The following is a 13,372-nucleotide window of genomic DNA, read 5'->3' as shown; positions in this document are numbered from 1 at the left end:
TATATAGTGCACCCTATCCCATATATAGTGCACACTATTCCCTATATAGTGCACCCTATTCCCTATATAGTGCACACTATTCTCTATATAGTCCTAGAGAGTGTTCTGTCTGTCCTAGAGGGTGTTCTGTTTGTCCTAGAGAGTGGTCTGTCTGTCCTTTATTCCCTATCTAGTGCACCCTATTCCTTATGTAGTGCACCCTATTCCTTTCTAGTGCAACCTATTCCCTATCTAGTGCACCCTATTCCTTATCTAGGGCACCCTATTCCCTATCTAGTGAACCCTATCTAGTGCACCTTATTCCCTATCTAGTGCACCCTATTCCTTATCTAGTGCACCCTTTAAAATGCACCCTATTCCCTATCTTGTGCACCCTATATAGTGCACCCTATTCCCTATCTTGTGCACCCTATTCCCCTATCTAGTGCACCCTATTCCCTATGTAGTGCAACCTATTCCCCTATCTAGTGCACCCTATTCCCTATCTAGTGCACCCTTTTCTCTATATAGTGCACCCTAACTAGTGCACCCTATTCCCTATCTAGTGCACCCTATTCCCCTATCTAGTGCACCCTATTCCCTATCTAGTGCACACTTTTCTCTATATGGTGCACCCTATTCCCTATCTAGTGCACCCTATTCCCCTATCTAGTGCACCCTATTCCCTATCTAGTGCACACTTTTCTCCATATGGTGCAACCTATTCCCTATTTAGTGCACCCTATTCCCCTATCTAGTAAACCTTATTCCCTATCTAGTGCACCCTATTCCCCTATCTAGTGCACCCTATTCCCCTATCTAGTGCACCCTATTCCCCTATCTAGTGCACCCTATTCCCCTATCTAGTGCACCCTATTCCCTATCTAGTGCACCCTATTCCCTATCTAGTGCACCCTATTCCCCTATCTAGTGCACCCTAACTAGTGCACCCTATTCCCCTATCTAGTGCACCCTAACTAGTGCACCCTATTCCCCTATCTAGTGCACCCTATTCCCTATCTAGTGCACCCTATTCCCTATCTAGTAAACCTTATTCCCTATCTAGTGCACCCTATTCCCCTATCTAGTGCACCCTATTCCCCTATCTAGTGCACCCTATTCCCTGTCTAGTGCACCCTATTCCCTATCTAGTGCACCCTATTCCCTATCTAGTGCACCCTATTCCCTATCTAGTGCACCCTTTTCTCAATCTAGTGCACCCTTTTCTCCATCTAGTGCACCCTCTTCCCTATCTAGTGCACCCTATTCCCCTATCTAGTGCACCCTATTCCCCTATCTAGTGCACCCTATTCCCCTATCTAGTGCACTCTATTCCCTATCTAGTGCACCCTATTCCCCTATCTAGTGCACCCTATTCCCTATCTAGTGCACCCTATTCCCTATCTAGTGCACCCTATTCCCTATCTAGTGCACGCTATTCCCTATCTAGTGCACCCTTTTCTCTATCCAGTGCACCCTTTTCTCTATCTAGTGCACCCTATTCCCTATCTAGTGCAACCTATTCCTTATCTAGTGCAACCTATTCCCTATATAGTGCACCCTATTCCTGATCTAGTGCACCCTTTTCTCTGTCTAGTGCACCCTATTCCCTATCTAGTGCAACCTTTTCCTTATCTAGTGCAACCTATTCCCTATATAGTCCACCCTATTCCCGATCTAGTGCACCCTTTTCTCTGTCTAGTGCACCCTATCTAGTGCACGCTATTCCCTATCTAGTGCACCCTATTCCCCATATAGTGCACCCTATTCCCTATATAGTGCACTCTATTCCCTATATAGTGCACCCTATTCCCTATATAGTGCACACTATTCCCTATATAGTGCACACTATTCCCTATATAGTACACACTATTCCCTATATAGTGCACCCTATTCCCTATATAGTGCACACTATTCTCTATATAGTGCACCTTATCCCCTATATAGTGCACACTATTCCCTATATAATATGACATTTGTAATGTCTTTATTGTTTTGAAACTTCTGTATGTGTAATGTTTACTGTTAATTTTTATTGTTTATTTCATAATGTATATTCACTTTGTATGTTGTCTACCTCACTTGCCTTGGCAATGTTAACACATGTTTCCCATGCCAATAAAGCCCTTGAATTGAATTGACAGCTGAATGGTCGTCCATCAGTTTCCTACTGTCTGCTAGGTGTGGGGAATACTACCTAGGATAACACACTGGTGCACTGGCGTTACATTGAGTCTATCTGTCTGTGTGTGTGTGTGTGTGTGTGTGTGTGTGTGTGTGTGTGTGTGTGTGTGTGTGTGTGTGTGTGTGTGTGTGTGTGTGTGTGTGTGTGTGTGTGTGTGTGTGTGTGGTAGTGTGTGTGTTTCTAAGGCTGTCTGTCTGTCCTAGAGGGTGTTCTGTCTGTCTGTCTTAGAGGGTTTTCTGTCTGACTGTCCTAGAGAGTGTTCTGTCTGTCCTAGAGGGTGTTCTGTTTGTCCTAGAGAGTGTTCTGTCTGTCCTAGAGAGTGTTCTGTCTGTCCTAGAGGGTGTTCTGTTTGTCCTAGAGAGTGTTCTGTCTGTCCTAGAGGGTGGTCTGTCTGTCCTAGAGGGTTATCTGTCTGTCCTAGAGAGTGTTCTGTCTGTCCTAGAGGGTGGTCTGTCTGTCCTAGAGGGTGGTCTGTCTGTCCTAGAGGGTTATCTGTCTGTCCTAGAGGGTTATCTGTCTGTCCTAGAGGGTGTTCTGTCTGTCCTAGAGGGTGGTCTGTCTGTCCTAGAGGGTGGTCTGTCTGTCCTAGAGGGTGTTCTGTCTGTCCTAGAGGGTGTTCTGTCTGTCCTAGTGGGTGTTCTGTCTGTCCTAGAGGGTGGTCTGTCTGTCCTAGAGGGTGTTCTGTCTGTCCTAGAGGGTGGTCTGTCTGTCCTAGCGGGTGTTCTGTCTGTCCTAGCGGGTGTTCTGTCTGTCCTAGAGGGTGTTCTGTCTGTCCTAGAGGGTGTTCTGTCTGTCCTAGAGGGTGTTCTGTCTGTCCTAGAGGGTTATCTGTCTGTCCTAGAGGGTGTTCTGTCTGTCCTAGAGGGTGTTCTGTCTGTCCTAGAGGGTTATCTGTCTGTCCTAGAGGGTGTTCTGTCTGTCCTAGAGGGTGTTCTGTCTGTCCTAGAGGGTGTTCTGTCTGTCCTAGAGGGTGCTCTGTCTGTCCTAGAGGGTGTTCTGTCTGTCCTAGAGGGTGTTCTGTCTGTCCTAGAGGGTTATCTGTCTGTCCTAGAGGGTTATCTGTCTGTCCTAGAGGGTGTTCTGTCTGTCCTAGTGGGTGTTCTGTCTGTCCTAGAGGGTGTTCTGTCTGTCCTAGAGGGTGGTCTGTCTGTCCTAGAGGGTGGTCTGTCTGTCCTAGAGGGTTATCTGTCTGTCCTAGAGGGTGTTCTGTCTGTCCTAGAGGGTGGTCTGTCTGTCCTAGAGGGTTATCTGTCTGTCCTAGAGGGTGGTCTGTCTGTCCTAGAGGGTGGTCTGTCTGTCCTAGAGGGTGTTCTGTCTGTCCTAGAGGGTGTTCTGTCTGTCCTAGAGGGTGTTCTGTCTGTCCTAGAGGGTTATCTGTCTGTCCTAGAGGGTGGTCTGTCTGTCCTAGAGGGTTATCTGTCTGTCCTAGAGGGTGTTCTGTCTGTCCTAGAGGGTTATCTGTCTGTCCTAGAGGGTTATCTGTCTGTCCTAGAGGGTGCTCTAGAAACTTTTTCAAAAGATTGTTTTTTAATACGTGTAGCTACTTTGTTAAAGGAAAACTCCACCCAAAAAAACTATATTTTGGTATTTGTTTCATTAGTCCATTAGTCCACTATTTGACATGTCTGCAATCACGTTTTCAAGATACATAACTTTCGGAATACAGGAATACAGCCGGTATGATGCATTTGGCATGGCTTTGGTACACTAGAAGAAGTACTGAATGCTGATTGGCTGAAAGCTGCGGTATATCAGACCTTAAACCATGGGTATGACAATATATATATATTTTACTGCTCTAATTACATTGCTAACCAGTTTTATAATAGCATTAAAAGGCATTTTGTCATGCCTAAGCACAGTCCTTCGCCGCGGTATATTCGCCATATACCACACCCCCCCCTCGGGCCTTATTGCTTAAATGGAAATGGAAAGCTGCATTTGCCTTGCAGAGGCAGCTGCAGTGGGTTCTGTGTGATGCTGGATTTAACCAACATACGCATCAAACTGCACACGTGCGACTTGACAGAAATAGTAGCAAACGGTGAATGTTGAACTTTTGTTGCACATCCACAACAACAAAAAATGTTGAATTACATCATGAAAAAAAAAGAAGTTTGAATGCAGAATTTATTACGCAGTATTGATGCAATGACACTGTTGGTTTCATCAAGGCGTAAGAGGCTTGTCTGTTAAAAGGACAATGACACCTCCGGTGAAACTGCTGTGATTTATGTGTATATATATATATTTATTTTTGGGGCTGCCGACAACATTGAAGTAGATAGGCCCGCAAGTCGTCGTATCAGGCTACTATAGAGACTGAAGTGAAGTGAACAACAAAAATGTAATATTGTATTATTACGCATGATTTAATAATCTAGGCTACCCACAATTCAATTGGATCTGAAAATAAAGTATAGGTTAGGCTTATTAAATCTAGACTACTACACGCTATTCGTTTCCACAATTGCACTAATGAACGACATTCATATAGGGGCCCATTTAGGACTAACCTTGTAACCTTGGAAATACCAGACTGATTTCATGCTGTGCAGCAACATTCATCCCAGCTGGCACATAACGTTCTTAGAACCATCCCAGCTGGCACATAACGTTCTTAGAACCATCCCAGCTGGCACATAACGTTCTTAGAACCATCCCAGCTTGCACATAAAGTTCTTAGAACCATCCCAGTTAGCACATAACGTTCTGAGAACCATCCCAGTTAGCACATAACATTCTGAGAACCATCCCAGCTTGCACATAACGTTCTTAGAACCATCCCAGTTAGCACATAACGTTCTGAGAACCATATGTTTCTTAGAGCTTGATGATAGTATGGTTGTCCTATGGTTATTGTGCATATAACCTTACCATATAGTTCTGGGAAGGGTGCAGGATATACCCAGCTAGCACATAACGTTCTGAGAACCATATGTTTCTTAGGTTGGAATGTCAATACTTCAGCATAACGCTTCCTAAAGGTTTCCTCGTGGTTATATTAAAAGTAATGTTCTCAGAACGTTCAGAGAATGTTAAGAAACAACATTCTTCTGTGGGTATTTCAGTACTTCATTATATCGGTTTCTGCAGGTTTCCTCATGGTTCTATTTAAAAACTTTCCATAAATACCACAAGAAAACATTAGTAACGTTCAAAGAATATTATTTAAAAATATATACATATACATGTTCTCAGTGTCAACAAAACTCTATCCTCTATCTTGTTAAGTGTGTTCAGGTGTGTTGGCCACGCCCACTAATTAGCCACACCTGATCTTAATGAGTGCTTGTTACCTTTGAAATGGAGTCTCAAAAACCCCCAGCTTTGTATGAGTTTAAAAAAAACATGGCATGCCAGCTCCATCCTGGTGGCGCAGAGAACTAATTTCCATGGAAACCTAACAGAAGATCATAGATTTGAATCTTACTGATGCCGTGCCACAATAATTTTAAAAAATGCGTTTACATGACTAAGCCAATGAATTTCCATGCGTCTTATCAAAACAGTTAACCTAAGCTAGCAGTGTAATTAAAAGTATTTTTGAAACATTCTGTGAAAGTTTTAAGGAAGTTATGCAAAAACCTCCAAGTAACCTTTACATTTCATTCAAAACATTCACAACATTTAGAGAATGTTCTCAAAACGTTGATAAAATATCAGAGGAAAACTTTCAGAGAACCATAGTAAACGTTCTTACAACCTCCCCGCAACCTAAAATCGAATATTCCCAGAACAGGCAAAATTTTCACTTTAATTCTCAAAACGTTTAAAACACGTTTTTACCGGTCAGGAAACGTATGGCTTCATTCTCAGAACCAATGGGAAACCAAAAACATACATTCCCACAACTTCCAACGAACCAAACGTGGTAGCTGAAATGTAAGCTCACGGGATCAGGCGGCTTTGCGAAGCTAATTTAAGACTAGAATTGGTGAGTTAAACGAGCGTTATGACATTAGAAAAACAGAGAGGTATAAATGTAGCCATTTGGCAAACAAGTTACCGTGTGAAGTTTCCACATAGCTCCCAGAGCCTTCACTTCGTGTGTCCCGCGCTCGCCTTCCTGTATACATTGGTACTGATCTGACATGTTTCCCTTGAAAATGGGGAATAGACTAAAACGAACAGCTTGGTATGAGTTAATAAAACACACACGTCATGCCAGCTCCATCCTGGTGAACTAATTCCCATGGAAACCTAACAGAGGATCATAGATTTGAATCTTACAGACGCCGTGCCACAATAAAAACAATGAATGTGTTTACATGACTAAGCCAATGAATTTCCATGTCTTATCAGTGCTTGGTGTTCAGAACAGTTAACCTAAGCTAGCAGTGTAATTCAGTGGCGGCAGGTAGCCTAGTGGTTAGGGTGGAGGGGCGGCAGGGTAGCCTAGTGGTTAGAGTGGAGGGGTGGCAGGGTAGCCTAGTGCTTAGAGCGTTGGACTAGTAACCGGAAGGTTGCAAGTTCAAATCCCTGAGCTGACAAGGTACAAATCTGTCATTCTGCCCCTCAACAAGACAGTTAACCCACTGTTCCTAGGCCGTCATTGAAAATAAGAATTTGTTCTTAACTGTCTTGCCTAGTTAAATAAATAAAAGTATTTTTGAAACATTCTGTGAAAGTTTTAAGAAAGTTATGAAAAAACCTCTAAATAACCTTTAAAGCTGCTAAATGTACCTTTTTGGGGGACTGACCAAGTTCACATAGAACTGTGAGTTATCGATCTGTCATTTTCATTGAAAGCAAGACTAAGAAGCGGTATATCTCTTCTATGTGCGTATTTTCTATGCTGCCCGTTTTTTGCTTCTTTTACTTTCTGTTTTGTACACCAGCTTCAAACAGCTAAAAATACTTTTATTTTTGCCAATGGAAAATATATTTCACTGTGATTCAGATGGTACAATTGATTCTCTACACAATCACTGCTTTTTTTGTCATAAACTGAAATTAGGCAAACTATTAGAATTTTTGCAACCAGAAAATGGTGGCGCAATTTATGATTAGATTTAATTGAAAACATTCACAACATTTAGAGAATGTTCTCAGAACCTTATTGAATTTAATTACCTTCAAATAACCTATAATTTCTGTTAATAAAACATCCCAGGAAAACGTTCTCAGAACAGGTGAAATGTTCACTTCAGTTCTCAGAACTAAACATGAAGGTTCTCAGAACTAAACATGAAGGTTCTCAGGACTAAACATGAAGGTTCTCAGAACTAAACATGAAGGTTCTCAGAACTAAACATGAAGGTTCTCAGGACTAAACATGAAGGTTCTCAGCACAGGTGAAATGTTAATTTCAGTTCTCAAACAGTCGATATTTTAGTAGACGCTCTTACTGTAGTGTTTTTCCTTGTCCCCTGTGGGAATCGAACCCTCGACTCCTGCAGTGCACGTGGCATATGCTCTAGCAACTGAGCCATGCTCTAGCAACTGAGCAACACATTATCTATCAGGACACTTCTGGCTTCCTTCCCAAACCAAAAACTTGCATTCCCACAACTTCCAAGGAATGAAATGTGCTTGCTGGTATGTAAGCTCATGGGATCAGACGGCTTTGCGAGGCTAATTTAGGACTATGATTGGTGAGTTAAATGCGCTTTATGACATTAGACAAAACAGAGGTATAAATGCAACCATTTGGCAAAAGCACATTACCTTGTGTAGTTTCCACATAGCTCCCAGAGCCTTGACTTCATGTGTCCCGTGCTTCCCTTCCTCTAGACACTGGTAACACACCGGCATCTTGCACTGAACACAGTACATGCTCAGGTTCTCCAGTTCGTGCTCTGTACAGGTAGAGATCTTCCGGGGACTTGTCCGATGGCTTACCCGGCCGTGCGCCGGGGGTACGAGGCGATGCTTGGCTAGCGGACCTCGAGGGGGGTGGCACCTCAAGCGACAAGGGTCACAGTAGAACACGTCACATTGCTCGCACATCACAGTGGCCTCTTTGGGACTCTTCTCGCAGAGCTGACACTTGAGGGCGGCTGCTTTGCTCTGCTGGTACCGGTCCACAACCCCTTCCAGCACGCGGTTCTTGGCAAACCCGCGGAGCCCCCTTTCGTCCAGGTTGAGGCTGCGATGGCATTGCGGGCAGGTGATGCAGGAGTTCCGGGGGATAGGGGGTAGAGAGCCCTGGTGTCCTAGTAAGTGGTGCTGAGCAGGAGGTTGGGGGACGGCAGGGGGGAATACACGCACACCATTTGGGGATTTCTGGCAAGGGGTGGTCGGGGCACTTACGAATCCACCATAGGAGCCGTATCCACTGTCCGCCTCGCTGTACAAGCTCATCTTATCCAGGTCTAGATAGTCATAATCAGATAGCCCCGAGCCAGACGCACGGCTACTCTGTGGAGATTCGGCGTCTGGTGTCTGTACTAGGATATTCCGAGCGCAAGCCAGGCAAATGTTGTGGGAGCACGGTAGAAGGATCGGCTCCCGGAAAAAAGATCCGCAGACAGGACATTTTAATTCTTCTTCCATTTCATCCATTTTAAATTCACTTCGGAGAGAAATAGTATCTCCCAATTCCAGAGAAGTTGTTATATTTGATAAATCAGAATGCTGTTGCGTGTGCTGCCAGCGGTCGTCTTTTTCAGCATCCATCCACCACAGTAAATGCAACCTTGGAAGGAGGCAGGCAAATATATTCTGCAAACTATTCCGAGGCAACTCACTTTCTAGCCAATACACAAACGGTGTTGCAAACGTCGGCTAATCCAGAGCAGCTATTGGACAAAGCAGCCGCCAGTCTAATGGTTCTAGACCAGTCAGGTATGCTCTACGACAACATCATTTCCATACGATGATGACAGCGCCTGGCATTAACAATTCTCTTAGTGGTATCGATTGGAAACAACACAATATATAACTAATTAAGAACACAGTCGGCTATGAAACTATGAGCATGAACCAATAATACACATGATATATTCTCTCTCTCTCTCTCTCTCTCTCTCTCTCTCTCTCTCTCTCTCTCTCTCTCTCTCTCTCTCAGGGGTAAAAGTAACATAGCAAAGGCAAATCCGTGAAATTACAGTTTTTCTCAATTGCTAAAACACAATTTCTGAAACCTTGCTCCATTTCCTGAAAACATTAAACACAAAACCTAATCTTCAAGCACTATTTACATAACCTCTGAATCCTCTCGCAAAATGAAACATTCGCCTCAAAACAGTTTTACCTGTGTTCAAAATCAAACACTGCTCTCAAATCATAAACAAAGTGATCAAAATGATATACACTCTCAAGCAGTCAGTAAACAATACACTGAAAAATAGAAAACACATCTCCCACAATCCTCAGGGAGAAGTACATTTTTAATCTAAAAAAATATTCATATTTATCCGTCATTGTCTTTTGATGAACGAAAACATGTTCTATCATAGTAGCTCAAAATTGATCAGAAATTACTACTCTGTTTTGCTCTTTGCAATTTAGTTTGTTGTTCTTCCTCCTCCTTGTACCCCTATTTTTACAGTACTGTACCCTGCCTCTCACAAACTTGTCCTTTGTCTCTGTGATACTGTAATTCTTGTTCTTTGTTGATATGAACCTGCAACCAGTCAAAATCTATTGAGCAGTCAGTACTGTTAATAAATGGAAAGCACAATGTTCAGGGCCATACAATGTGTCCATTGTACAGTATACAGCCTGCAATGCACTGTACTACAGTATACAGCCTACAATGCACTGTACTACAGTATACAGCCTACAATGCACTGTACTACAGTATACAATACTAAAAGGGACAACAATCAAAGGAGTAAACATGTGATCAATGTGATTCTTCTTGTCTTTGGGCCGGGTCAGGCCAGAGCACTTCATCAACATCACAAGCATTATTGTCCCTCCTGAGGCAACGGGGGAAGAAGCCTCTTGTCTTTGGGCTGGGTCAGGTCAGAGCACTTCGTCGACATAACAAGCAATATTGTCCCTCCTGAGGCTGGGTCAGGCCAGAGCACTTCGTCGACATCACAAGCAATATTGTCCCTCCTGAGGCAACTGGGGAAGAAGCCTCTTGTCTTTGGGCCGGGTCAGGCCAGAGCACTTCATCGACATCACAAGCAATATTGTCCCTCCTGAGGCAACGGGGGAAGAAGCCTCTTGTCTTTGGGCTGGGTCAGGCCAGAGCACTTCATCGACATCACAAGCATTATTGTCCCTCCTGAGGCAACGAGGGAAGAAGCCTCTTGTGTGCTGTATCCAGCCCTGACATGATTCCTCACCTATATCACCACAGGCTAAATCCATGGCTTGCAGCAGGTTTACTCTGGTGTAGGGTTGTCTACCATACACTTTCCATCTCCAAGAGGAGAAATACTCCTCAATCGGAGTCAGGAAAGTCGAGTATGGAGGGAGGTACAAGTTCATATACTGCCCATTGATGTTAAACCATTCCCTGACCTGAGCAGCTCGGTGGAAACTGACATTGTCCCACACTATCACATAGGTGGGAATGGGATTCTCATGTAGCTCTTGACCCTGCTGCTCTTGAACCTGCTGCTCATATAAAATATCTCTTAGATTGGCAATAAATCATAGAAGGTGCTGGGTGTTATATGGCCCGAGTGTAACATGGTGATGTAGAACACCATGGTTGCTGATAGCAGCACAGATTGTGACATTGCCACCTCGTTGACCAGGGACTTCAACAATGGCCCGCTGTCCAATCACAGCCTCTCCTTCTCCTCTTTGTCAGATTGAAGCCTGCTTCACTGACAGAGATGAACTCATGGGGTCTGTCCAAGGATTCCAAGTCAAATATTGTCTGTGTAGAAATACAATATACGGTATGTAGGGTTTTGTAAGTCGTACAGAGACAGTGCTATACTGTAGAGTACAATTAGGCTTCTGATTCACATACATTGTATGTACTGAAGAGTAATATCATTCACATAGTATGTGTTAGTACTGTAGACAATCTGGATTACAGTAAATGTTTCTGAATGTACACTTACTTGCACATACTGAGCTCGCAGTTCTTTCACCCCTGGTGAGTTGCGCTCAAAAGGTTCTCTGTATACTTGTTTCATTCGTATCCTGTTACGATGGAGGACACGGTCAATTGTGGAAATGCTCACTCTGTCGATTCCCTGGAAGTGTGTGTTGTCTTGGATCACTCGTTCCTGGATTTCTCTGAGTCGTATTGCATTATCTTGAAGGACCATGCCAACTATAACGGCCTCTTGCTCCCGAGTGAATGTAGCTGTCCTTCCATCTGCATGTGGCAGCCTTGCAATTCTACAAAAAGTAGTTGTGCAAAACAAAACATATTCATGCAGTACAATACATACAGTGATTAACTTTACAAATGTCTATTGAAACAGCCGCACATAGTGTAGTACAGTAAATGTTCAATTACAAAAATACAGCAGTATCCTTCTCTGAATGTCCTTACTTCGGTGGACTCAGAAAATCAGCTCAAATTGGGTTGCACTCTAAGTCCTGCTTCCCTCATTGTCAGTCCATGGACAAGAACATGGTCTATAACTGTTGCTCGAATTTCATCAGATATTTCCACTCTTTGTCTTCCTCTTCCTCTTCGCCCTCCTCTTCCTCCTCGTCGCCTACCTCACATACGCACTCGTCCTCTCACATTGTTTCTTCTATCCATTCTCAGACTTTCTCCTTCCCACCTTCAACAACCTGTTTTCTCTCTGAACCAACTTATATTGGTTGTGTCGCATCATTTGAAACAGGTTAAATCCATTTTGAGTGGTTGTGTTCAATCAATGACATGTGTTCTCTATTTGTATGTGATTGTTGCCACTTGTGTTTCCCAGTATGGATGACATGTGCATTAGAGTGCAGAATGTGTTTAGAGAATGAGAATGTGTTTAGAGATTTGCTGAAAAGTCTAAGTGAGATCTGCAAATTGTGTTTTATCATGTGAAATGGTTGAAGGTATTGACAACAGACTGTATAATTAGCTAAATGAGTCCAGGCAACTGAGAACTTTGTTCAGCCAATGGGTTTTAGTGTTTTAGCAACTGAGAACTTTGTTCAGCCAATGGGGTTTTAGTGTTTTAGCAACTGAGAACTTTGTTCAGCCAATGGGGTTTTAGTGTTTTAGCAATTGAGAACTTTGTTCAGCCAATGGGTTTTAGTGTTTTAGCAACTGAGAACTTTGTTCAGCCAATGGGTTTTAGTGTTTTAGCAACTGAGAACTTTGTTCAGCCAATGGGGTTTTAGTGTTTTAGCAACTGAGAACTTTGTTCAGCCAATGGGGTTTTAGTGTTTTAGCAACTGAGAACTTTGTTCAGCCAATGGGGTTTTAGTGTTTTAGCAACTGAGAACTTTGTTCAGCCAATGGGGTTTTAGTGTTTTAGCAATTGAGAACTTTGTTCAGCCAATGGGTTTTAGTGTTTTAGCAACTGAGAACTTTGTTCAGCCAATGGGTTTTAGTGTTTTAGCAACTGAGAACTTTGTTCAGCCAATGGGGTTTTAGTGTTTTAGCAACTGAGAACTTTGTTCAGCCAATGGGGTTTTAGTGTTTTAGCAACTGAGAACTTTGTTCAGCCAATGGGTATTGATTGTATTGATATGTTACGAATTGCAATTTGTACGATATACTTTGCAAAACCTATGATATGTTACGAATTGGGTTAGTTAGCATAATAAGTAGTTGCAAAGTAGTTAGTCGTTGAAAAGTTGCTAATTAGCTACAATCTAAAGTTGTCCGGGATGAGATTTGAACATGGGATGAGATTTGAACACGGTCCGGGATGAGATTTGAACACGGTCCGGGATGAGATTTGAGCACGGTCCGGGATGAGATTTGAACACGGGATGAGATTTGAACACGGGATGAGATTTGAACAAGGTCCGGGATGAGATTTGAACACGGGATGAGATTTGAACACGGTCCGGGATGAGATTTGAACACGGTCCGGGATGAGATTTGAACACGGTCCGGGATGAGATTTGAACACGGGATGAGATTTGAACACGGTCCGGAATGAGATTTGAACACGGGATGAGATTTGAACACGGTCCGGGATGAGATTTGAACACGGTCCGGGATGAGATTTGAACACGATCCGGGATGAGATTTGAACACGGTCCGGGATGAGATTTGAACACGGGATGAGATTTGAACACGGTCCGGAATGAGATTTGAACACGGGATGAGATTTGAACACGGTCCGGGATGAGATTTGAACACGGTCCGGGATGAGATTTGAACACGGG

General features: G+C 43.3%; 1 protein-coding gene across 1 annotated transcript in view; it reads right to left on the bottom strand.

Annotated features, from left to right (window-relative positions):
- LOC115138855 (E3 ubiquitin-protein ligase TRIM9-like) overlaps positions 1-8,772 on the bottom strand; it is an 84,998-nt gene extending 76,226 nt beyond the window's left edge. Inside the window, exon 1 of the mRNA XM_065025086.1 lies at positions 7,835-8,772. Within this exon, the coding sequence (XP_064881158.1) occupies positions 7,835-8,671 (837 nt within the window). The 5' untranslated portion in view covers positions 8,672-8,772. The remainder of the gene's footprint in view (positions 1-7,834) is intronic.
- Positions 8,773-13,372: the final 4,600 nt, after the last annotated feature.

The sequence above is a fragment of the Oncorhynchus nerka genome, linkage group LG12 (genome assembly GCF_034236695.1).
Source record: "Oncorhynchus nerka isolate Pitt River linkage group LG12, Oner_Uvic_2.0, whole genome shotgun sequence".
Classification (NCBI taxonomy): domain Eukaryota; kingdom Metazoa; phylum Chordata; class Actinopteri; order Salmoniformes; family Salmonidae; genus Oncorhynchus; species Oncorhynchus nerka.
The sequence above is the reverse complement of the archived record's forward strand: the minus strand, read 5'-3'. Positions and strand labels throughout refer to the sequence as shown.